General features: G+C 39.9%; 1 protein-coding gene across 4 annotated transcripts in view; it reads left to right on the forward strand.

Annotated features, from left to right (window-relative positions):
* The window catches only part of PTPRN2 (protein tyrosine phosphatase receptor type N2), a 648,013-nt gene extending 621,176 nt beyond the window's left edge, over nt 1-26,837 (forward strand). For all 4 annotated transcript variants that reach the window (XM_083823703.1, XM_083823704.1, XM_083823705.1 and 1 more), the window contains 3 exons: nt 1,417-1,481; nt 17,072-17,145; nt 22,124-26,837. In XM_083823703.1, the coding sequence (XP_083679829.1) occupies nt 1,417-1,481; nt 17,072-17,145; nt 22,124-22,195 (211 nt within the window). In that variant the 3' untranslated portion in view covers nt 22,196-26,837. The remainder of the gene's footprint in view (nt 1-1,416; nt 1,482-17,071; nt 17,146-22,123) is intronic.
* Nucleotides 26,838-27,053: the final 216 nt, after the last annotated feature.

Here is a 27,053-nt window from a genome sequence, read left to right on the forward strand (position 1 = left end):
GAGAGGAGAGGGAGCGTGTTGTGTCACCAGTGGCTCAGTAGTCACCTTCCCCCAGATGCCAGGAGGCCTTCTGCAGATGAGAACAGCCTGGAGCAGGCTCCTTTACTTTGCTTTTAGGAATCCTAAGAAAAGAAACATTTGACACAGAATGAAGACCCTTAAAGTTTCCTGCTCCTCCCTTATGATGATGGATGAAAATGTCTACAATTCGCTCAGTAGTTTTCTGTTGTTGTTTTTTTTTATTTTTTTTTATTGAGCTTGATCACTGCTTTGTCTCTCACCATTCAGCTTAACTAATGAGATTGTGCCTTTGTTCCTTTCACAGCCATAGGAAAAAATATATTGCCATTACCTCCTTCTCTAAGAAGTCATCTAGTAACTGAAAGAGAAAAAAAAAAAAAAAGCCTGTCTACAAAGACTTAATAAAAATGAAGTTTCATAGCCTGTCTGCCTGTAAACAGAATGAAATAATGTGCTTCACACTGTTCTATTATTTTTCCTTTCATTTATTCTTGTACACAAATTGAGCTATCAATAAAAATAAGGGCTTAATTAATAAAACTATATACAGCCTAATTGGTCACACATGCACCTTTTAAAAATTTGGGGGAAGGGAAAGAAAAAAGCTTTTACTTAAGTCTTAATTATGTTTGCTAACAGCAGCTCTAAAAGAACATCACACTGGCAATTATATGTTGATGTCTGAAAGGGACACAAGCTGAACTCCCATTAGGGAGCTTTTCCACTTCCAAGGCTTGGTCTCTCATCTCTGAGGCAAGATTGATGGCACACAAAAGTTAAAGCTGTTTCTCAGGAACTGCATAATATTTTTTTCTGATTGTTGCAACTAAGGAAGAGTTGAAGCAAATGGTGAAAAAGAAGAATCACATGTGATATATAGTGAAGAAAGACTGCAGTCCATCAGTAATCAGATATTTCAGTTCTTAGACCGGTGTCTGCATGTATTCACTCTGGCCGCTGTGTTCAAATGCAATCCACAACATTTTGGGACAGTGCTGGATAATATGCTGGTCTAGCTTATTCTGCAGTTCTTGAACTCAAGTGCAAGTGACTATAAGCACATTATATGTACACTTTAAGAATAAAAATTAGATCCTTTTAGGGTTTTCATGTTACTGACTTTTCCAATGTTGCTTAAAATGTTTTTATTGCATAAACACAACTTGGCTTAAAAAATCAAAACAAAGCCCTTGTATTCATGCAGGCTAATCTTCCTTGAACAGCTTGTGTTAATTCAGGGCAAGCTCTCTCTCCCCTTCTCAGTACCCTACATTTCCCTTCATTCAGTCCTCTCCCTCCTTGTGTAACAGTGTAACATAATGGCAGGTACCTTTATGTTGAGTCTAGATGCACATTGATAGGCCTTATTTTTTCTTTTTCCCTTTCTGTTGGCAGTGATGGTGCAGGAAGAAGTGGAACCTACATTCTAATTGACATGGTTCTCAATAAAATGGCTAAAGGTGAGAATCGAAAGGCTTGTTACTTCGTTGGTACTGAAAGATGTGCTTGTGTTGCCATGACAACGTGGGGAGCAATATTCACAGAAAACCTGAGAATAAATTAGAGGCAAATTGTACTTTTTCCTGAATGTTCTTAAGTTTCATTTTCATAGTGATTTCAAACAACAAACCCAAATGCAAATGCTTTGTGAATGAGCAGATGTTCTTGTGCTGTTGAGAACTATTTGCATTTTCTAACTTTACCATTTAAATAGTTAGTACAGTTTTTAGAAGAAGATACTTTGAGGCTGTACAATCCTTGTTTAGTGGTTTCATGATTTAGGTCCTGGGCTGCTTCATGACTATTGCCCAGAGCATTGTCACCTACTCAGCCACAATGGTCAAGCACAATTGCTTTTTCTTGTAGCTGGCCATTGGCACCATAGTGCCTAGAAGATCTGGTACCAGATAGGTCCCCATGCAGAAGGTGCACAAATTTGCACAAAATTGTCTCTTAGGAAAATAAGTGAACAATGCAGCGGACTGAAAATAAGTGCTCTGTTCAATAAGTGAAAATCTAGTGCTCTGTTCACAGTTCTGCCCCTCTATGTTCAATGTTGAACAACTTATTTAACTTTTCTGTACCTTGGTTTCCTTGTCAGTGAAATGTATTTCATGAAGTAGGAAATGATCTGTCTTAATGTAGGTGTTAAAAGTAGAAGTCTATAGATCCTCTAGAGATTGGAATCATTATTTTTATTGATCGTTAAATGGTTCACAATGAGAAGTGCTTAAGATGGGTATCTTTGTTTTTTGAATCTTTTCAACGATGGGTATCTTCGTTTTTTGTATTTTTGAAATAATCTTTGTATGATACAATTAAACCAAATTTTTAATACTGATGCTGTCTTCAAAAGGAAGAAGGGTAAAAGTGGGCAAGTAAACCTGACTGTATATTAAAAAGACATAATTGTCAACTTGATATATCATACCCCTTCCCCACACTGTTTATATTACACTGTCATAGAACTGCATTTTAAGAGGAAGAGTAATTTCTGAGGTTGAAAATAAAAAATTGTCATTAGCCTTTCTAATTCTTGTGCTAAGTTCTTAAGCTACCTTGATCTGCCATTGTGTGCAATGTGTTTGTGTTTAAAGAAAAAGGATTAACTGTAATAACATAAATTAATTTATATGAAATAATAGTCCTTTGATTTCTAATCACTTTATGGTTGTTTTAAACCTTCTAAAGTAGTCATATTTTTAGATGTATTTTAAAAATATACTCCACGCTTTGCAGTCATATATTGCATCCACATATCCCAGTCCTGTGGGACGTAATGACCTGGTGCCCCTTCAGAAAGAAGAATTTAGCATTTTTTCCTCTGTATTCTGAATGTTAATGTGTCTGGTCACACATACACGTAAAGGGGTATGTTTTGTGTCCACGAGCATCATAGGGAACTTGCTCCTGATGTTAAAAGAAGTTGGCCTTCTCTTCTCCTGTGTCTGCCTTCTCCTTAGCCCTGTCCTGGAGATTTTCCAGTGGGATGAGATCAGTTTTTCATGCTTACTGGAAAATAGGTTTTCCCTCAGTGAGGGAATATGGAGATATTTGCAGCACTTGTCCACGTGACAACCTAGTCTTTGAAAACAGAAGCAATGGTATGTAGTAAAATTAATGTACACCTTTGTTACGTGTTTCTTCAGCTCACTTCAGTCGTCAGCAACAAGAAGCTCTAATGAAAACTAAATTTAAAGTATACGCAATTTACTTGCATAAAGAAGTAAATGAGAAGTATTTTCTAGCTTCAGGCTTTCAGCCACTTAAGGGAGGGTTGACTTTGTTGTAAAAGCACTGAAGAATGCCATTTATTGACTCCATTGTAGCATGTAATGTCAAATTCCATTTTAAGTGCGGGCTTAGTGTTTCACAATACGAGACAAGTCATGTGAAACTGGCCAGAGAAAGGCGTCACAGGGCTTTTTGGAGATCGGTCACCCCCATTTTGTTCTTGACCTGCTCCCCTCTGCCGATGGGGGTGTGCAGCGCGAAATCCCCTGACCTGGTGCTTTGGCTGGGGTTTAAATGAAAGATCAAAGGGCAGAGCGGGCATCTCAGCCCTGCTGAGGTGGGCCTTTCCCAGGCTGTCACACTGTGCGGCCGCCAAAGGTTTTGTTCGGGCGGGAATCGCGGCCCAGCCTGTGCGGCCGGGGCCCTCTTTGTCTGGCCTGAGAAGCTGGAGGCCCAGGTTGAGGATCCAATGTTCGTCAAATGATCAAAGGCCTGAAGCCCTGGACATGAAATCTTTCTTTCCATTTCCTTTTCTTAGAGAATGAATTGCACGAGTGGCAAAGAATGCCGTTTCCAAAGCTTTTATGTGGAGTGCGAGGGCTAACTTCAGAGTCCTTCAGTGCTAAACATAAAAATGTAAGTGCACTTTCAATCTGGGCCCAGCTGCAAGGCCAGCATCTAGTAACATTTCTTTCAAAAAGGCTTTTAAGGATTAAGGCCTTCAGTCTTTCAAAAAAAAAAAAAAAAAAAAGACTTTTAAGAATAAACTTAGAATAATTTGAGTTTCTTGTTCCACTGTCTGGTTTATTAGAAAGTAGACAATAATGCATTTTTAAATCAAAGTAAATAGAGGAGTACTTAGTTTCGGCAGTGGGAAAGTAGAAAGCAATCAATAAATGCCTTGGCTCTTTAGTGGGGTTTTTAATGGGGTAGATGGAGAAAAGGAGCTCCTTTTTTCATGTAATGATTTACTTCCCTACATTCTCTTGGACAGTTAACTGTAAATGCTTTTGTCATTAACAATTTTTTCCACTACCGCTCATTGAATTAGTGCTAATACTTAGTCTATTAAGCATGTTATAAATTGGTATCTTCTACTATCTCGCCTGTTGCCATGTCTCGTGTTATTTTGTACGCTGAAAACCACTGGGAAGCAACCTGCTCCTAAAGTAGGGAGAAAAAAATCGAGGGCTTTTGTGCTCGACATCTGCCACACCAGTCTGACGGCCCCAAAACACAGCAATGGAACTTAAAAAAAAAAAAAAAAAAAAAGCACCCTATTTTAGTGCACGGTAAAGGTTGGGAGGGTGGCAATATCTCCTCAGGGTCCTTGTGTCCCCTGGGCAGGGGTTTCTGTGGCAGGAGGGTGCTCAGAGTCCCATACGGAGCCCCACGCCCAGCAAGCCCAGCCTAGCCCCAGCTGCCTCGCCAGCCCTTGGGCCTCCCTCGGGCTCTGCACAGCAGCACGAAGGGTTTCCTGTTGGGTGGGGGTTTTAATGAATTTCTCTGTCCTCTCCACAATAAATATAATGGCTGCATCTGTGTATTCACTCCAAATAGCTACATTAAATAATCTTATTAGGTAACTGGAACAGTTCGAGAACAACCATGTCTATTCAGTCCTGTCATTCCTGTGTCGTGTCAGTGGAAAGTTTTAAATGCAAGTGTGTCCTTGTGTTTAGTTGTTCCAGTAACCCAGCACTGCTATTTATCATGTAGTTTATTACCATAATTATTTTTATTGCTAGATTCATAAGCAGAGCGGTTACCAGGCCCTAATCCTGTCCTCGTCAAAGTAATAACAAAACTGTATGGTAGAGAGATGGGCCTTCCAGTAGCATACCATTGTTACATGAATATGAAAATTTTAAGAGTTATCAAAGTTACCTCCAATTTCCCTGGCAGACAGCTTAGGGCAAGTTTTATTTTTGAGTGAAAAGTTCAGAAATGATGTATTTCAACTGTATGTGCACTTTCATGATTTAAATAAGTACAGAGAATGATAATTGATTGTTTTTGTAGATAACAATGCTTGCTGGATTTTTGACAGGGACTTTTCTAAGGATGATTTCTGCAGAGAATTTTAACATTCTTAATGTACTTACAAATTTTATCTTCTGTTACTAGGGAGGACAAACTGTTTTAGTTGAGTCTACTTGATATTCCTTCCTCACCCCAAACTCAAAGTAACTCTGAGCTGATCAGTTTGGGGGATTTTTTTGGATGTGATTTAGAGAAAAAGTGGGAATTTTCTCATTTCTTGTCTTTCCTGCAGGCATATATTAGTAACTAAAAGTTTGATATATTTCAAAATACTTTTATTAAGTGTTTCTGGCATGAAAAAGAAAAGAGCAAGATTATGGGTATTCCTACTTTCATTCTTCTGAACTGAAAGGCTTGGATAGTATAGATAAAAGTTTGATTTTTAGATATTAATCCAGCTAGCAGCTGTTTGGGGTTTCCTGACCATCCATTTTCTTGTGTTTGAACTAGATGGAATGAGATGAGTGAAAGGGAAGGTAAATATGAATTTTAAAATCCTTTTAAAGTATTGATTTCAGAATTCTAAAACCCAGCAAAAAGATTTGATTTAATGAAGCTGAACCAATGGTTTCTTCTCTCCCATTCAAAACCTTGGATTATAATTGATGAGCGCATACACTCTGGCCTGGGCTGGCTGTGGAGGTTATCTCTGCAAGTCCTTTCCTTGCCCCCACTACACTATTGTCTGAGGGTCTTGTGAGTCAGCTCCTGAGCAGATGCAGTTTCTACCATGACATTTTAAGGCAAAACAAAAGATTCCCTAATTCGCCTTCTGACTCATCATGATCAAATGATTTTGGCTAATCTGAACCCTTGCTGAGGTTTCGCTTATCTGCTGTGTGGATTTAACAATCATAATGAAGTTGTAGGGTTGGATCCTCTCTGAAATGATTTTATGAAAGAAAATACTTGCCCATATTCATGATAAAATGGATACAATCTGCTTATTTTTCAGTCTTTATGCAAAGTCTGAGAATATTCTAGTCTTTAGTTGTACAGACACAAGTCAAGAGCAGTCTATTTCTGACATACTCTTGGTGAATGAGAAAGTATTTCTTCAGCCCATGATACAGTTTCTCCTGTGAATTTAAAGCTTAATATACTACAAGTGTCACACAGTGGTTGAGAGAATAGGTAGTGTAAAGGAGAAATTAGTTTTTAAAAAATGGTATTTAATGTTAAGAGAGCAAGAAGTGGAATTAGAAATAATTGAAATTCTTGAGAAGAATCTACAGCAGAAAAATTCAGGACTTTAGAATGTAATTATTTTCATGTTCTAAGTTTGAATCTATTCCATCACTGCTCTTTGAGGTTTGTGGGAGTTAGATGATTATCTCTAGGAAAAAATGCAGGCCGGTAAAGCCAAAAAATTAGCTTTTGATTTGTGTGCTATTGTACTACCCACAGGACTGCCTCAGTTCTTAGCAGTGATTTTAACCATAGAATTCTGAAACGTGGCTATTTCAATTTCTGAAGGAAGTTCTTAGTGTCCTTGTAAACATATCATGTGTTATAAGGCCTGTTTTTCAAATAAGCTGCATTTATGTATTGTAACTTTTATGTAATGAGTTACCCTGGAAACACAATTAGGCAAATAGTGCTCATTCTTGCAGCATTTCACAGCAGATAATTAATCACAATGAGAGCTGGGCCCCCAGCTACATGCAAAAGTGTATAGGGAATGTATAGGGCAGCTTTTTACAGTCCAGCCTGTGATGCTAAGGGAAACCTCACTATTTAGAAAAAAAAAAAAAAAAACTGTTAAAAATAGTATTTGTTTCCTCTGCAAAATACATGTTGACGCATAAATTTTTAAGGTTTTCCCACATTATTGACACTATACTCATTGATTAATAGTTCATAAAATTAAGATAAAACGTAGCACATTCTACAAACTCTGGTTATAAAATGAATAAATGACAATGAGGAAGGTGGTGTTGGTTGATGTTTCTTGGTGTACGTTGTGTGGACTGTGTTTTTAGATGGATTCCCAGATGGAATATAGAGATTTCAAACAAAAAGCAAAGACATTATTGATGTAATTTCTTTGTAGGTTGCTTTGTTTTTGTTTTTGTTTTTTCCTTTTATATAGTTCAGTGGTCAGGCATTACCCTAAAAGAGCCATATTTCTGACTTTTATTTCAAGATTTTATTGAAAAAGAAGTGGGACCAGAAAAGTGTGGTAGAAAGCAAACCTAATTATTCAAGGTTTGGGGCAAATGAATTGTGAAGAAAGACTGATCAGACATGGACTATTCCTTGGGAAAGGGAGCACGAAGGGGGGTCCCCATAGAGCGTTAGAAGACCCTGAAAGGAATGTATTGATGTCAGTAAGCAGCTTGAGATAGTGACTAATTTGAAAACAAGAGGTCATTGACTGAAACTAAGGAGGAGACAAGCAGATAAGGAATTTGGGCAGCATTTTTTTCACACAAAGTGTAGATTAGAATATGGAAAAGTGGAAAAGCTGGTCATAGAAGTACAGTACTATCACTTTGAGAACCAGCTTGTCAAGTGTTTGGAAAAGGAGAGTTACACACAGAGTGTAGAACTACTTTTTTGTAGTTAATCTCATGCAAGTAGTCTGTAGATGATTTGAAGAGAAGTGTTTAATTGACCAAGATGGTAGTCTTCTGACTTTAAAGGGTAAAATGTATATTACCAAACTAAAGTGTAATTATTCCACAACTTCTAAAACTGGACCAGTTTAGTCACTTTTAAGAATAAACTCCGTTAAAGGACAAATCCATAGTAGTTGCATCTTTTATACTCAATCCATGTACTGTCGTGAAAGCATTACCACCTACGTGCAACATGAAATGAAAGTAATGTGAAATGTAGTCCTTACAATTTAATAGATTGGCGTGGGCGAGCTGCCTCTGAGTGCCCTGTAAAGTAAATTCTCATTTTCCAAAGGGGACTCCAAGATTTCTTAGGGCAAACTGAGGCGCGTTTTCAGAAATGTGATTTTTGCAGTCAGCATCTTAACTTAGTTCGTGTTTGACTCAGCACATGGAGATGAACTGCTTCTGAGGTAATTAGCTGACATTTTGTAGAAGAGGTGCTGAAGGAAGCAGATTGTTTAGAGCTCTATAGGAGCTGACACGGGGGAACACCTATACACAGGCAGTAGCAGCACATCCACCATCCTTGCTGACTCATCATCCCCTTTGTGTGTGTGGGTGCACGCGTGCGTGCATAAATTAAATTTAGGTGCATGCCATAGTATTTTCTAGAGTGATCATGGGTGATTATAGGATATCTTCCCATATATAGAATACAGCTCATTAACTTCTGTTTCACACATTTAGTAATTTAGATATTTTCCTTTTGCTTTTAACTCTTGGAGAAAATCTAGGTGTAACAGAGAAACAATTCCTATATGGTATAAACTGTGATTTGACTTAGTCTCATGCACAGTGGAAGTGAGGATTGGGTCTCACATTAGAACCCATTTGCATGCAGTTACAGTGAGTGGTTTCTGCATGTTTTTTCTGCGTTGACAAAGGATATTAGCTTAAAAACTGTCATGTCAGTAGCGAATTTCTATCCTTGTAAATCAGTGAAAGCTCAGAAGAATTAGTGTCCTGTAGCAGTTTTTAAAATACCAGGCTGCTCCTTTTTCATTTTCGCCTTCCTTTGGATTGCATAGTGATAAAGCCACATAACTTACATTTATACATCCAGGTTACGTGCAAATGCAGTTTTAAAATATTAATATAAAATATGTAAACAATAAGACATTATGCAATGTATACTCTATGTGCATGTGCATGACTGTCATAATATTTTTCATTTTCTCACTTTTATTACTTTAAGTACTCCCTTCTCCATTTGTATGCTTCCTTTGCCAATTGGGTTTTTGGGTGGTGTTTTTTCTTGTTGTTTTGGTCTGTTTTATGGTTTTGTTTGGTTTTGTATTAATAATGGTAGTGAAATTTTAATTTGGGTCTTTTTTTGGGTGTATAATAGCACTTATGTATTTAGACTGAGAGTAAAGACTGTTCACAGATTCAGGTATGGGTTGGGTCCATCCCTAACTACATACAGACATGCACAGAGATTTTGTTCATATCAGAGAGAATAAGTGTTTAATGAAAATTCCAGCCTGAATACATTTATCTTTTTTGTTATCTTTAAAAGTGAGTCCCTCACTAGTTCTTTTGCTAATGCTTTTCTCTTCCCATGAAAAGCATCAAAAGATCCTCCTGGCCGATAGCAGAACTTCAGCAGCTACAGCAGTAGATGTCTGGATAAGTACAAATGAAAATTGTTTTTGTTTTTGTAGTTTGTAGCTGTTGTTCAGCTCCCGTTTTCAACTCTAATATTTACAGGTGTTTTTATTTAAAAGGCACTCAGACAATGCAAGTTGAAGCAAGAAAATACTCTTGTGGGTTTTTTTTTTGGTTTTTTTTGGTTGGTTGGTTGGTTTTTGTTTTATATTGCAGCAGTTACAAACCAAGAGTTACAACCAGCAGTTACTCTTACAAAACATTTTTCACTCCTATGGTACTCCCTACACTATACTGCAGATGGTTTATCTTTTGGTTGTGGCTCCTTGGTGCTTTTTCCTTTGCCATTTCTGTTAAGGTTTCCAAACTGGGGGGTGAGTGAAGAAGGGGAGGGCAGTAGCCACAGAGCACAGATCTCAAACACCATTAGATTTGACAGATCCCAGCATTCATGAGCCTGAAACCACAGTGCAAAAACTCATCTCTTTTCAACACGGGTTCATTAGACCTAACTTTAGCCATATAAACCATTTAATGTTAAGCGTCTCCCCTAACCTAGTTGTCTAGGTCTCCTCAGTTGCCGATGGAGAATGATAAACACCTCTGGAGAATAATTCTCAGGCAAATGAATTGCCCACCAGGGCTCTCCCTCTCTCTCTTAGCTGTTGGGAGAGGAGATGACTAACTCCGATTCGAACTTCAAGGATGGCTGGAGTAGATAAGATGAGGCTGGGCCTTTGAGACTAAGCTAGTTAGTAAATACTACCAGTGTGCCATTAAAACTAATGGTCAGTGAAGAAGTGGTGTTACACTCCCCCTAGTTATGACCCTTTCTTCTTTAATCAGATTGAGTTTGCCCCTCATATGGTGTGATTAAATGTTTTGCAGCAACATTAGGTACTCAATGGGGCAAACGCTGGCTGGAGCAGCTATGCAAGCCGTCCTTTACAAGCTGTCAGTGGGAAGCTGGAGGCATCTAGGGCTTTGGGGGCATTGCAAATCTACAGCATAGCCATGCTACGTCCAGCTGGCATGGGCGCTGGAAACACCATAGCTGTGACAGTGTAATAGGCCGTGAGCGCTGATTTACGTTGCTAACTCCCCAGAGAGCCCACTGCTGTTTCCATATATACTGTACCACAGCAAGCAGTATAGATAGGCTCTTTTTGTGCATTAGGCTTGTGGCAGACCTGGCTCTAGGTAGCGTCTGTCCTTCTTCAGGAGGGGTCTGTCCTTGGTTCTCCACAGTTCACTGTCTGCCTCCTTGCTAAGGCAAAGCCGAGTGCAGAAAAGGGACAGAAAGTGTTGTGCTAAACCCAAGAAAGCCAATTTGTCAGAGTGATGATGTGGGGAGGGAAGAAAGGCAGCACAAAGCAGAACTTGGTTTGGCCATGAAGCATCGCTTTCAGGTGTGAGTCTTGCAGTCATCACCCAAACACAAAAAACACTTGTATTCTTCCTAAATGCAGACACACAGTGATGAGACCGCTGCTTGTCCTTGCTGACACCGTATTTTTGCCCTTATTTTTTCTCTCACTTGTATTCTCACTCTTTCTTAATGTTAGATGCGATTCTTCCCCAGCATTCCCGACTGCGTGACTCTGAGGCTAAAAGGCTGCCGATCAGCAGCCTCTTGCAAATACTAATTGGATCTTTTTCAGCTTCTAGCAACATCAGTGGAAAGAACGGTATTAGGGACCCTTCCTTCAAGATTTTAACAAGCTGCTTTTTAATCTAACCTAACAAGTCTCTTCGCCCTTTTAGGCCCAATTCAAAATCTGTGAAATGTAATAAATATCAAAAGATGCATTAAGAAGGTAATATCTTTCTAGAATGAAACCAAATACTTACTGCTGCATAAATAAAGGCACTTGACTGGTCATTTCTGTACTCCTCTTACTACCCTTTTTTTTCTTTAATGTTGGGATAAATGCTTCTTCCCACACAGATCATCATCATCACCGTAAGGAGAAATGGTAACAGTACTAATAAACCCATATTTACAACTGCTTGCCGTGACTCCTACATCATGTATTCAGCTTTGGAATCACGTTACGATCAAGGGGAACAGAAAGAGGGCTGAGAAAGGTGCAGAGGGTATTGAAAAAACAACAACAAAAAGAGTATTTATCTCAGTCCTCACCTCTCTACTATCCGAGTAGCTTGTAAATGGATTTACCTTTATAACAATTAATTAGGAAAAAAAATGGATCATTTTATAAATGATGGTGTGAAACATAGGGCGAATCTAATGATTTAACTAAAGTGATGCGGGAAGTCAGAGTCTCAGGCTGGGAGAGAAGTCAAATGCGTCTAAACATAGCACCCTAATGACCAAGCTATCCTGTAGGATTCACAGTAGCAGATTTATAGCCATTCTGCAGACTTATAATTGTATCTTTTTGAGGATATGTGCCTGTAGATCTGAAAGTTTTTCCCAGCTAGAAAAATCCTTTTTAATGTAATATTTATGAGTGATACATATTTGTGAAACATTCACAAAGGAAACTCCTCAGTTTGGGTAATTTAAAAAGAAACCCCCCACAAATAACTACTTTGATGAAGTATTTAAGGATCATTTTATTTTTATAAATATACAGAAAATTCAGAGCATCTAGAATCTAAAATATTCCTTTTAATATAGTGCTTTAATATAAAATTCTATCAGTTTCACAGAATCTGTGCTGCACTTTTTATCAGTAATGAATAAAATAGGATTTTTGACTTTGCTTTCAGTGCAAGTATGTTCAAGCTTATTACTTAAAATCTCAAAGCTTGCTTCAATTAAGCCAAAATTTTCAAACTTACATTTAACAAACATTGAATGTTATTTTAACTGGAAAAAAAAATCATTGTGCTTTCAGGTACATGATCTCTGTAGTCTGTTGAACCTAATAACACTTTTTAATGATACACCATCATCGTTTCTTCCCACCTGCTATATTAAAACTCATTGCACCTCTCTACAAACTTTGTCACATTCCCATACCATCACGGTGGCCTCAGTGCTGCTGCAATGTGGAAGGGATTATCCTCCACCGAGTGCTTCTCATGTGTCTTGTGCCTTTCAAAATTGGTCCCCTGCCATGTTTAGGGGGAGGAGACGAGAGGAAAGATTTCATTGTAATAGTAATAAGGCTAACATTAGGTAATTCGTAATAATTTTAAATATTGTGAGCTGCTGCTGATCACCTCATGGAGTTTATTGCAGCAGTATTTGGCTAGCTTGTTATTTATTGCATGAGGAACAGGGAATTCAGCTTTTACCCATGCTTTCATGGCATGCTGGATACTCCACTCGTGCAACTGTCTAAGGGCAAACACTTTAACCCCTTGAGGTCTGCTAATCGGGAGCACCAGCTGTTAAGTGCCAGTGTGCTTCCTGCATTGGTGCCTGCGGGGAGAGAACGGGTTGAAAAGGATATGACCCTAAACGTCAGAAACCGCTGCTCTCCTTGGGGGCAAAATATAATTCAGCTTGCATCTTCTCTTGCTTTCTCTCCGTGTATCCATGTGGTCCTGATGCAGATCGTTGTGCACTCACTGTGAATGCTTAAAGCCCTTAGAAAGATGGTAGTTAATTGCTGAAGTTAAAATCCGCCTTGCAGTGGTATGGAAGTGCTTTCGGAGGTATTTGCTCAGCTAGCCCACTGAGCTGCTGAGGATGGGGGGAAGGCTACGAGTATCTTGCTCACAGTGAATTATTGCAAATGCATGTTCTGTGTGTTTCTGGCTTTTTGTTTTGTTTTATTTTAAAAAAAAAAAAAAAGGATTGCATGGATGATTTTTTACATTACTACCAGTACAATGTTAGTTCAGCCTCACTCTAAGTTAAATCCCTCCATTCATTAGAAGCAAGAAATGAAACTCCATGTGAAAAAGGAACCCATCACAAACAGAACTCAAATTTATTCCTATAGCATAAAATACAGTCTGAGGTGAAAAGGCAGCTATTATTCTTTAAATGCTCCCTCTTTTATCCCTCTATTATTTTCTGAAACCAGTAGCATCGTTAAACAGACAGATACATATTGGAGGGGTGAAAAGATAAAAAATCTTCTGGTTTTGTCACATTTTGTGTTCTCTTTTACAATTACCTTCAATGCTGGCCAGCCTAGTATTTTTAACCCTTCCTCTAGATTATTTGCTGGATGATAATAAATTAATGTCTATTAATGAAAGTCTGTTACTAGACTTCACAGTTCAGTAGCCTGAGGAAAACATTTCCAATAGTGGGATATCCTTGGAATCCCTGGGACAAATTCTTCCAGCTCTTACTCTAAAACATGATATCAAGTTTAGTTTGTGTGTAGGGTTTCCAGATAAGAAATGTTTAAAATACCTTTGTAGCGTCTGAATATTTTGGGGCCATCTCTGTAAGAGCATGATTTGACCCTAATGTCCTTAGATGCAGTTTCCCTCCCTCAAGTGTCGTGTAATACATGCTGCATTCTGTCACCTGAACTGGCTTAAAAGAATCAAGTATTATTAGGTACTATAGAATGAAAACGTTGTTATACTGTGCTCTTATACTCCCAAATTAAAAAGAAAGCCTCAGCGTGACAAAGATGTTGAATTTGTTGCATATTTCAACAAAACAATTCAAAAGAGGGTTGAAAGCTCCTACTGCAGTCAAACACTGAGCTCCCATCACCTGTGAATGCAGGTTGGGCTCAGGCCTCTCTTTATGCCTTGAAAATATCTTCTTTGTCTGCCTCTTATCACCAGAGAACTTTCTACAGACTACTGCACACATCAGTGGAAGGGAGCTGAATTTACATAATATAGCAGCAATCTAGAGTAAGTTTGAATAGAAAAAAAAAAAGCCGTCATCACAAAATGAGGTTTAATAGTGGACTTGGAATACATATATTTAAACTCATTTGTTTTAGGCGCAATAAGGGAATAGATGGAGAACATGTAGTGGTGGATGCAGGGGAGGAAAAGAGGTTTGCTCATGTGGAGGGAAAGCAAGTCAGGCTGGCTTCATCCTATGCTGTTGATTTCATCCTTTTTCCTGTGAAGTTTCTTGTTCCAAGACATTTTTCTTCCAAAACAGCTGCCCATCTTTGCAGCACTAGGTTTTCGTGATCAGCTTCTCTAGAGACTCATGTAGTTCCCATCACCAGAGTATCAGAGGCATGCAGAAATTAAAAAAACTGACCTTGGCCTTTGCTTTGCTTTGCCTTTTTGGGCAAAACCTTGCTTTGCTCACTTTTATTTTTTCTATTACCTGTGGCTGGGAACATCAGAAGGTCTTGAGGGTGCAACCCGTGGGTTTGGGGACAATGATCAGTAAAAAATGTTGATTCAGGCTTGTACTGGCAAAACACTTCAAAGCAAACTTCCCAGTGAGCACCAGGACTATTCTCATGTTCCAGTGCAAAAGCGTATTGCTTTGGTGTTTTGCTAAATCAGGGTTTTATGATCAGGCATTGTTCATACTATTAGGCGTGTCATTCTGTTAACGATGATAAAAAAGTAAGCATCAGTTCACTAGTAAATGCCTGCAATCTGCATCACAGAGATGGAGGAATTAACGCTATCAAAGGTAGGCTCAGGAGCCTGTCTGGCCAATAAAGAGTGTTAGTAGGTCTTGTCGTGAACCTTTTCCCCGTTCCTAATGTGTTAATGTGTTGTCCTCAGGCTAGAGTAGTTTCAAATAAAAAGCATCCCTCACTGGAGGGGGAACACACATGTCTGCAGCCACAGGGAAGCCCAGGTGACACTCAGCATGCCAGCTCCATTGGGACGATCTTCTCCAGGTTCATCCTTGCAGCACACCATGGAGGCTCGTACAGGACCACGATTAACCTTGTCCATGGATGTCAGTGTCTCATATCTTAATTTCTGAGAAAGAGAATTCCTTTTATGTTGAGCCAAGATGATTTTAATTCCTGGGAATTTAACGAGGCCACAAGTAAGGCTGTAAACCACGTGCAGTACTCACATAGCTCTGCTCCCATGGAAGGCAGTGGTGGAACAGGAAATTCCTACCTAATTTGTGTGTGTGAGACCGAACACTGAAATGAGCTACTGTGTTACACCAGTGCTAGGGTTTACAAAGGTTGTAACCTGTACTGATCGTTTCTAGATGAATTGCAACTGTAAAACCTACAACACACTTAAGGTATAATTATTGCTACTGTCACTGTTTTCAGACTTCATATGTTGGTATGTATTGTTCTGGTCCATTGTAAGGATGTGGTTTTATGTTTTGTTTTGTTTTTACTTTAAAAAAAAAAAAAAAGTTTTCTACTTTGTCCAGCACACTCTCCCATAAATTCCTGTACAATGTATGGGGGGAATGGGGCGTGGGTAATGTCTGATGCCTCAAACCGTGGTAGTTAGCAAAAATATCTATGTCAGGTACCTTTTCTAAGTTGTCACTGTTACATTTAATGAATTAATTCATTCAATTTCTGATGCAGCTGAAGAACATATTTTCAAGGAGGCCCTTGCAATCAGTGATCCTTCTAGAGCTGCCCTGGAAGAATGCACAAACAACAGGGGCAGTATGGGTTGGGGAGTGGATATGGGGCAGTCACACCGTGGTCAGGCTGACCCTCTGCCCACCTGCCCAATGCTTTGGCAATGCGAAATGTCCTTGAAAGGTGCAGGAGGGGACAGACACAAGAGAGCCAAACTCCAGCTGAACTTCTCAGCAGTGAGGGTTTGCAGCCCTGCTTCTACTCTTGCAGTTCATACAGGGACTGACAGGAGGAACCCAAATTCTGATTTCCTCTCAGTCCCCTCCAATAACACGTATCTGGTTAGGCACTCAAGGAAAATGAGGAGCAAGCGTCTCAAAGTGAAGAGGAAATTGAGGAATAAAACAGCATCGCACTGTCCCCTTTGTTTCTCTGGGTTATGATAAGGAAGACGAGGACTCGCTTTTCTCTCCACAGATGATGTTTTAGAAGAAAGTTCCTCCGTTTGCACCGAGGGAGGGAGCCAGTCCCCACAGCAGTTAGGCTCTGCCTGCCTGTTTCCTGCATGCTGGCCTTGCTGTTCAGCACTGTCCAGACGCTTAAAGTAAAACCTAAAGAAAATGCTGTGGGTTTGCCATCTCAAACAGCACTCATGCAGCAAGAGGCTGCCAGGTCCTGGGCTAGAAAGCCATTGGCAGGCTCTTGGATCTCAGCTGCAGGTGCCAAAAGTTCACCTAAACCTTGTTTTAACAGCATGAATATTTGTGTGGGTCGGGCCTACTCTTAGAAGTGGCAAAGGGGCACTCGGTGGCATGGCCCCAGCGGACCCTGAGGTTCTGCTAAATATATTCTGCTCTAGGTACAGGGGCGTTCTTAAGAATTTGTTTTTCTCTGGCTTTTCTTGAATTAATGTTAATAAAAACTGCCCCGACGTCTTATTTTTCTATATGAACACAAAAATTGCAGCTGCCTGCCAAGTCTGTTGAGAGATGGATGTAATAATTTTCAGTCGGACTGTTAGCCCAAAGGGAACCTGATAGCAAGAGATTGACAGATGCGGCATGGATTATCTTGTGCTCTGAACTCAGCCCAATTTGTGGTTTGTTGCAGGTGCTAAAGAGATTGATATTGCTGCTACCCTGGAGCACTTGAGGGACCAGAGACCAGGCATGGTCCAGACAAAGGTACTGTCAATAAATCCACCGGGATTTTAAATACATTAAAGGTCTTTCACAGTAGTTGTTTTCATGACAGAAGAGAGAGGGTATGACCTAATTTAACACAGGTCGCATGCTGATTACTCTGTTTGGCTTCCTACCAACTGAGGTTTATTTATGCTGAAGATTTATCTAGGCTACTTTCTTTGGTGTTTACTGCTCTTTCTTGTAACATCTCCGACATCTATCTTGATTACCATATATGAAGGGCAATCAAGACAGCACTCTATAGTCTACTAAAGAAAATGTGTACGTGAAAAAATGTTCTTGCTTAAATCCTGAATATGGATTGTTTTCTTAGTGTATCTCTGCCTAACTGTGCATGTAATATTTTAAAAGGCTTCAACTCGTTAAAGAAAGTGTAACTGCTGATGGTTTTTTTTTCTGAAAAGAAAGTTTTGAATTAAAGAAAATACAGTTTTTAGGGAAATAAAGTCATTTTTAGTATCACTGAAGGAAAAGCTTATGCCATGCCTAAGGCAATGTCCTTTATGGATGTAGCATGGTGACTGCATTTGTACCCCGTGGTGAGTTGAATATCTTACTCCATAATGACTGTCAGTTGTAATAGTCTCGAAGTTTTATGTAATTTGTAACTTTTAAAGATAGCTGATACTGTGATGGTAGTTCCTTACATCAGGAATGAAACTTTCTATTGTGATTTTCAGTGATGTGTGGAATATTTGGGGGTATTTGCTGCAAGTTAAGAGCTTCAAATATGACAATAAAGTAACCTATTCGTGACATGGAGGCCAAATAAATCTGAATATGACACTGTAAAATACTGAATGAAAGTTATAACCCCAAACTGAGTATCCAGAGCGATGTGACAGCACTCTGTCTTGGTCAGGCAGGAACTGATCGGAACATCTGCAGCATGTAGGGGGTTGCAATTGCTGAGGGAGAAAGGTGAAATAAATCTGTTTTGCAGGAATCATTGGTTCATATCTTTTTCTGAATCTCTTCTTAATCATTTTATCTTCCCACTAATATTAGAAGTGATGCTGGAGAACAGGGGAGAGGTGGGGAAGGGAGGATTAATTATTACTTACCAGTTAAGTAAGTGCATGAAAAATTAAGATGAGCCAGCCAAAGCTAGCTAAGCTTTATCAGCAAGCAAGACACAAAATTGCACAAATTTTTCTTCTGCTTTGATTATTCAGACTGAGAAAAAAAAATGGATATAGCATACAGAATCCAATGTCACATATATTTATTCTGAGGGAAGATGCAAGTCCTGAGCTACTCTGTAAATGCATCCAATTTATATGGCAGCTCTGTAGAAATACAGAGCTCTGATTCTGATCTGTCTCTCAGTTCAGAGAAATTACAGCTTGTTGCCTTCAACAAAAGAAAAAACATAGCTCTGGAACCAAAGAATGAGGTTATGTGAACAACTTCTCTTAGTTAGCTCAGAAATAGTTACCCGAGTCCCATGAAAAGCTCACTAAAGACATGTTTCTCCCCTCCAAACATTTATCTGGAAGAGCTCCAGAAAGGCAAATGTATCCAGTGTTTTCACCAGGATGAAAAATTTTCTCAGGATATTGCTTATCTCTCCTCTTGCTCCTTCTTCCATCATTGTCATTTTCTCAAAACCACCCAAATCACTTATTCAAGCTAATGTCTTGCAAATTATAAATATCTGGTTACATGCTAGCAAGGCACTATCCCCAGAGAATTTTTCTGACGGATTTAAACAAACCCCTGTGCTTTCCCAGCTGAATACAAATGAGGAATATTAGACTCCTGGAGTAATTTAAAACAATGGATTAAAAGTCAGGTTAGAAATGCCAATTACAGAATATCCCTAGGCAAAATAAACACCAACTTACTTTAGCAATGTTATTGTGTTTCCAGCAGGCAGCGCTCCACATTTTCAATAAGCATGTGAAAGATTTGTTTGCAACATTTTGTCTTCTGGTAGGGATCTTTAATTCAAAAGCACTGTATATAATAAATGGTAATGAAATTATCATAATGACATTCTGCATTTCTGAGAAGCATAATAGAAGGTTTGTGGTTTTGTTATTTTTTTTGCAGGGGAATCGTAAAATAGAATTGATATGCCACATGTGAGAGGAAAAAATAATGAAGGAGGAAGTGTATTCTCTGTGATGAGAAAAATATTCTTCGTTTTCTTTTTCTCTCTCCTGTATCTTTCCATGTGCAATCTGTAATGTTTAGCTTCTTTATTTTGGCATATATGCTGCATGCACCTAGTATGTTTTCCAGGGAATTTTTATTTGAAGTCTTAATGAAATGTAGCTTTTTTTCTTTTTATCTAAATATATTATTTCTAAATATATTCATGTTGCTTCTGCGTTATAGCTGGACTGACAACACAATGTGCCTGCCCAGCTCTGTCTTCTAAGCAAAGCCTAGAAATATCTAGATATTTCTATCTGTTTCTGATAGCCTAGATATCTAAGTCAACCTTGTATATGTAAATAGTGCATGTGAATGAGCCGTACAAAATATCAAACTGAGCCTCTTCAAAATTGCTGAAATTACTTCTATCTATCTGTGGTTGTTCTCCTGCAACGGTGTGGGAGGGGTGTGAAGGCTTTTCTTTGGATGGTGGGGGCACACGTCAATGGAAGCTGCACAATCTGCACTTTGCCTGTGTGTATTATGCAGAAGGAAGGACGGGGAAGAGCGCAGCTGCACCATCCCAGGAAGACCAAGTCCTCACATATCTCGTGCATCTTCTTTGCTGTCCCCTTTATGGCAGTGTTTCACAGTCAGTTTTGAGCTCTGGCTGTAAAGATGCTCTGATCAGCCTCACTGATTTAGGGTCACGCCTAATGGAAGGTGGTGGTCTCCACTGAGCTTGTCTCCAAAATCAACGGCTGAGGTTGGAAGTTTCTGTTAATCAGTCCAAGTCCTCATGTGAGATAGCAGCTTCTCCGTGGATGGTGCAGTGGTGCCCCGTGGGGTACCCATCAGTGAGAGGCAGAGGCGCCCCAGGTCTCCAGGCTGGCAGCTCTTCACAATGAGGTGGACGTGTGTTGGACCAACAGGGCTTAAGGGCAGATTTCCTGAGTGAAAGACTTCAAGAGTTATTTTCAGCAATGGGACTATTATTAAAGGATTGTAGTCCCTATATTACAAGCTTTTCCTCACAGTAAAATACTCAGATGAAGAGCACGTTAGGTAGCCTCACTACCGTGGCACCAGTTTGGTTCCGGCATGGCACGTCCAGATGAATGCCTCCTCTGCCTCCTCTGCCCTCCAGCTACTCTCACACATTCGGTGCGCTCTTGCTCAGAATATAACTGCGGCTCCTGGGTGGCCACGAGCATTTCCAGCGTCTCCTCTAATTGCAGAGACCTTGAGGCAGGCACGGGCAAGCGTATACACCATTTTCTGTGCCTAATGAGGGTGAGTCCTACTCTTTAGGGTGAATTGATGTCTGATTAAAAACTGCTGGATGCAGTCCAGCAAATGCGCAAGGATGCCACTTTGACAGCACCAGGCAGAGAGCAAAATCCGTGAACATTGGTTTCTCTGAGAAATTATTCTGTTTTAAACTTCTTTTTCCTCTCTGGAACTGTGCTTAACATCGCTTCTCTCTGAGGCATCTCCACACGGGAGATTATTCTGCAGTGGGGTAAGGCAGGGCAGAGAAGAGTGATGATGAAATGCAGGAATTAGAAGGCAGCCATTTATGAACTATGAGTTGTTTACTTGTAGTTTGTTCTCTCATCCTTGCTGCAGATTTCCACTGTTGCAAGTGACTGCTGTTAATCCAGTAATCACCTCTGGGGCTGGCTGCGTCCTGCAGCCATGTGCCACTGCCGTGTCCATACCTGCATCCTTCCCGCACGGCCCTGGCAGCTCCTGCTGGAGGCACCTGCCGGACCATCCATTTCCTAGTTGGAGGCACAGACGCCATCCCGGCAGTGATCTTTGCAGGGTGCATCTCATACCTCGATTCTCAGAGTTGGTTCTTTGAAAGCTCCTAGCCCCGTTTGGTTTAAGCTGCTGCAGTACTTCTGGAAAATCACAATACTTTTGCACAGTCCATGAGTGGTATCCTGGATTTGCTTATGCTCCAAATAAACTGTGCACATTTCTGATAAGAAATAACCAGAAAATCATCGTGTCAGATATTTCAGTAAGCCACATTTCTGAGAAGGATTACTTGCTTAGAAAATATCACACCTGTTAACCTTGAGGAAGTAAAGCTCCTTTGTCCTTCTGTAGGACTAGAGAGTTCAGGAGCACGTTAGGGACACACTTAGATGTGGCCATCCCTGCCTGTGTCCTTCACACCTCTGCTAACCCGGCACAGAAATCTGTTAGTAATTTTGGTTTTATGCTTACAGTGAATTAGCAGCAGAAATGTTCCTAAGTCTTTCCTAAGCAGGAATAAAGTGGAATAAACATTGCTAGGTAATTTGTGGGCGCAGAAGAGTAGTTAAAAAAGGAAGGAGAAAAAGGAAAATAACAGGCAAAGGAAAAAGCAGATATTGTTTTATATGGTAGATATAATGTGAGGAAATAGTTATTTAGCTGATTTCTGCTAGAAACAGTCCTGAGAGAAGCCAAAGGCTCTCCTTTGCAGCATCTCACCTGTTTCATATCTCAACTACGTTAACAAGTTTCCATCTTTGTGTCAGAAGGAAATGGCTGGTGATCAACTACTCCCAAACGCTTCTGACCAAGCAATCGCAATACATCATTGTGTCCCAGTAGCTTAGTTTGTGCTACCAACATTTTTCTCCATTAAAATGACTCTGGTTTCAAGATGCTGTCAAACGTGTTACATAGCGTCAATAATCCCCAAACACTTTACTCCTTTCCGTTGCAGTGTACAGTTCATCCTGCATATTCATATTTTCAGCAATGTCTTGAGGATGCTTGGCTGCAGAACAGTGCGCCAGGCTGTCTGAATTTTTTTTGTGTTATTATTCATCATGTGCGTTTGCTCTCTCCGCAGGAGCAGTTTGAGTTTGCTTTGACAGCAGTTGCAGAAGAAGTGAATGCAATACTCAAGGCACTTCCACAGTGAGCGGCTCGTTCTCCCGGAGGTTCCCGCAGGATCCATTCCTCGTTTCCTCATCCTCAGTCCCTGTGAATGTTCTTGGACACCACAACCTGACCTTAACTGTGTATCTTCTGTTGTAACCACATAGTGATAGGGTCCTTACAAACTCCTTTAGCTGGTAAAAGTTCAACAGTTAGAATGTGTATTCTGGTTTTTTGGGTTTTAAAATAAATTTTAAAAAGTACATTGAAGCCTCGGATTAAGTGACAGAATAGACCATCTAATTCCTTTCACATCCTGGAAGCCCTGAACGTCACTCTTTGAAAGCACACATTCATGTTCTTAATAGCAAATATACAGTATTGTGGGTAATTAGTGCAGTCAATATAGTCTCAGAAAACAGTGTTTTGTTATATTTTGGAACTCCTCAAAGGCTGAACAAGAGTGGGGGGCCTGAAGGGGATGGTGATTGTTCCTACACAATGCCGAGCGAGGGCACGAAGCAGTGCTGAGGGTGTGAGTAAACACAGGTCCAGGCTCTGGCAAAGGGAGCTTGCACCTTCTCATGCTGGGCTTTGGCAAGCAAACATTTTCTTAACTGTTGTTTACTTTTCAGCTTTGTGCTGTGAATGGAGGAAAATCTGAGTTATAAGTAAATAGGCCTTCACAGTTGTTGCAACTGGGGAGAACAAGCTGGTCACGTTAATGGGAACCTGGGGGACAGTGAGCATGGCAGCTCTGGACAGGTACCTACAGAGCGGAGCAGGCGAGCTTAGACGCACCTCCAGCCATCAGGTACATGCCCAGAGCTGGTATGGACACAGATTCTTGACTTTAAGGGATTACTGAGGAAGCAAATGGGACTCTCCTCTTTATATTTTTGCATTTCCCTCTGTAAAGCTGTGCTGTGCCATCCTTTTCAGCCAGGGAAGTATATTTCTGTAAAAGCCTGGCTGAAGGAAGAATCACAGGTCTGCATTGTATGATTCTCATCAAGTTTGTCTGAGCCAGACATTTGTTGCACCTTTCAGCTCTTTCCTTGTTCTGAATGATGCCTATTTTAACCATTAAGGGATAAAGAAGCACACAGGTTGAATTTCAGAGATTCTTGTGTTCTCAAAATCCTAATGCCTACTGTTGTGAAGTAATGCTAAAATATGTCTGTAAATGGCTTGGTTATGCAATTCTGCTTATATGAATTCACAGTTTTAGTTGTGGCACTCTGCTAAAGGGATTGAAACTACTGATGGCAAGTACTCTGATTTGTTTGAACGTAGGGCCTGAGAGTAACATTATCAAATGTTCTGAGGTGATATAGGCTCTGAATTTCATTTTCAAAAGTGAACATTTGGACACTTTTTCATACGTTATCCTACATTTCTGTGATTTAAGAATTTCTTTTTTTTCCAAAGTTTTAACAGTGTAGTATGCTTGAAACTATATTAGGCTAACTGATTTACCTCAGCACTGGAAAATACAGAATTGAATTTAATTTGGGAAGGGGGAAGCCTTTATAAACTTCTAATCAGTGAAATGTTAAAAATGCAATATTGGAGAGTTTTGATGGCACAGAGGTAACAGGCATCTATCGGAATCAACCACGTTGCAATTTTGTGTTGTAGGTGTGAATATTGGTGATTTCTTCTTTTTAGCAATTAAAGAGTTATTTAAAAAAAACAAGCAGAAAACTTGTTACTTTTCTCCATACTTTTCTGTATGCTTTTCTTGGTATGTGCTGTTGCTTAATTTGTGCATCCCATTACTATGGCAGTACAGAGCAGTTACTGCAGATGCCATCATCCTCTTAAGTACACATACTGTACATTAAGCCACATGTTTATTTTATGGCCTAAGCATTTTAGAGCTTTCCTAGCAATAACTAAAAAAACTAATGGAGTATGAATGAGAAAATTGCCTTTTTCATTTGATAATTTAGGTTTAACAGGATTCTTTTATTACTTTAGCTAACACAAAATTGCAGATCAGGGCAGATGAGATCAGTTTGAGCAGTATCAGCAAGTGTTTGAAGTAGATTTACTGTGAGCCATGTACTGCATCTTTCTGAAAATACAGGTAGTTATATCCATACAAACAGTCCAAGGACTCAGAATTAGGGCATCCTAAGCCAAGCCCTCCCATTGTCAGATAAAATTATTTCCCAGTGCAAGATGCTGTACCATTACCTACTGCCAATGGGATAATGGGTTTTTAGCACAAATTTCTGCCCTGGGATTCATTAGTGTTCGCCTTCTGACCGTCCCTGTGCATACCACAAACATGGCTGACGAGCCGTTCGTTTGCACTTCAGGAATATTTTTTAATTGTTCTTTTGCAAATATTTGCATTTCATAATAGCAATTTCAGGGTGATCCCTATTAATTCACAAGCAGCTGAGTGTGGGACTAAAATATTGGTCTTCATGCTTTGGAGTTTATCTAGCGTAAATTAGAGGGCATTAATCTTCCCCAAGGCTAATGGGGCAGGGATGTATTGTTTTATTCATACTGGTAGCCTGGTTTACACAACAGAAGGATGCAGTGTTACTTAGAGGGTTGGGATATCTCCCACTGAATGTCATTGACAATCCTGTTATTTCAGCCATGCTTTGCACAGTTCTTCCACAAAAAAAAAAAAAAAAAAAAAAAAAGGTGACAGGCTTATTCTGTTGAATGTAAATTACCTCACAGATTATTTCATCTGTGCAGGTACGATATTGTTGATACCTCTCAATAAATGCCCTGCTTCTGGGGGTGAGACTTTGCTGCAGAGCCTACAAGTGAAATGTAGTTTCCGTCGCACCAGGGTGATCCAGAGGGGTTTGACAATCCATTTTCTGGGAGATGCCAAAGCCATGGAAGTACAAACCTGATGAAGCCCCAGAGGTAGATTTCTCATGCAGGGCAGGTATTTCTTTACCCTTCTCACTGCAAATGGGCAAAGGATGTTGTTCAGGCTGCCCAAGGCCAATTACACTGGAGGTGGGACCTGCCCCATGTTCCCTCACAGGTGGAGTTGAGCAGAAGAGCTTCTTCTTGGAAGCCAAGATGATACAAGAGCCCAAGGTCAAATGAGACCCACACTTCTTCCCTGTTCAATATTCTGCTTGATCTTTAGTAAACGAATTGTGATTGAGGCTTGGGCTGGTGCCTGACGTGCAGCCATAAACAGCATGTGTTTAATATTGACCGTCCTCGTGTTCTTGATGAAGATGAATCTACAGGTGCTGTTTATGCGGTTGCACTTTTTAATGACATTTAAGGGGGGAGCTGCAGGAGGATGATTTAACCCCAGTGCTCAGATTCCTTCTTCACTATTCAAAGCAGAGGGAAAATAACTTTTCCCCCAAGCATGGCATTGAGCATGGCTGGTTGGCACCAAGGAAGGTGGCAGTGACTGGACCATAAATGCATGCTTATGTAGTCCGAGAAGGTGTCAACATGGGATGGGGAGGTGGTTGTCATCAGTTGTTGGCAGTTTGTAGGAGAAACAAAGAGCACATCTGTCCTCTCCAGTCTTCACCCTTCCCACAACACGACCAGGATTTGGAGGGACAGAGGGAAGGGACAGCGCAGTTCCCCAAAGCCCAGATCTTTGGGGTTTGGCACTTGCTGGGGGAAAGCAGCGTGGGTTTTGCTGTCAACTTCGCTTGTTTCAGGCATGAATTCTAACCATTGCCCTTGACCATCATCTGTGGGGGGACCTGGTGCAGCCTGGGTAACATCCAGTGGAAGTCCTGGGCAATCCTGAGGGCCAAGAATGAATTGAAAATCCCAGAAAATCCCATAACCATATTAATTCAGTAGCAAAACATGCAAGATTATTTTTATAGATGCTACTAAACGTTTAAAACACTTTAAAATATTTTTTAAAATCTACACCAATGCCTAAATCTTGTTCCTGTCTCTAGCATGCATGCAGAACCAATCTCCATCCATCCCCAGGGGAATGACAGTTATAGTACCTGTAAGGAGTTCATGCTTTATTAGTCAAGTGGAACATTAATAAAATCCAGCCCACTCCATAATTTCCAGAATAGTCATTAATTAAAAAAAATGTTTATTGGAATAGAAAACAAGTATTTGATTAGCTTTGTTACAGAACAATAGCTCTCCTAATTTTTATTCTGCATATTTTATTCTTTGTTTAGAAAATTCTCTTAAGAAGCAGTTGAGATAATTCGCTTTTTAAAACTGTACAGTTTCTATGGTTTTGCTTTTTAAATGAGAGTACACTTTGTAGATCTGATTATTATATTTTTCTGTTAAGATTACATTGGACATTACAAAAGCATTCCCCACCACAGTGAAAAGAAAGCTATCCTGTTGGTTTATTGTAAAAGAAAAAAAAAAAATAATTAAAACAAAATTGCAGAGCTGTGGCATACTCAATCCAATTAGAGCATGACTCTTTACTACTCTTCATTTACCACATTAGAAATAAATTTACACCAGCAAGATTTCATTTGAAGCTGTCCTTGCATGCTGTTTGTACTGTATTTGATGGCATAATATTGTTTCATTTACAACCTTTTCCTTCTTGTCATTCTATTATATTCTTTCTGTATATAGTTAAAAAAGAGTAAAATAAAAGGAAAAAGATTATACAAAGTATTTTGTTCTACCTCTGTAAAAATCATATTTGTGAATAAAGTCATATTGTCTGTGGAGTACAGTATCGTGAATGCAGCATTAGTAGCTGGTGCTTTGCTTTTATTTGGGGGTGGGTGGGCTTCTCCCTCCGTGGCTGGATTCTGAATCCCCAAGGTGTCCAGGTGGAGCTGACAAAGAGGGGCTCAGGTGTCCTGCCGACCCCATAGAGGTCCATGCTTCATCTGCTGTGAGAAGAAAAAGAGGTTGCAGCCACCTCTGGCTGCGGTGTGTGG

Source organism: Anser anser (genome assembly GCF_964211835.1).
Source record: "Anser anser genome assembly, chromosome: 2".
Lineage (NCBI taxonomy): Eukaryota > Metazoa > Chordata > Aves > Anseriformes > Anatidae > Anser > Anser anser.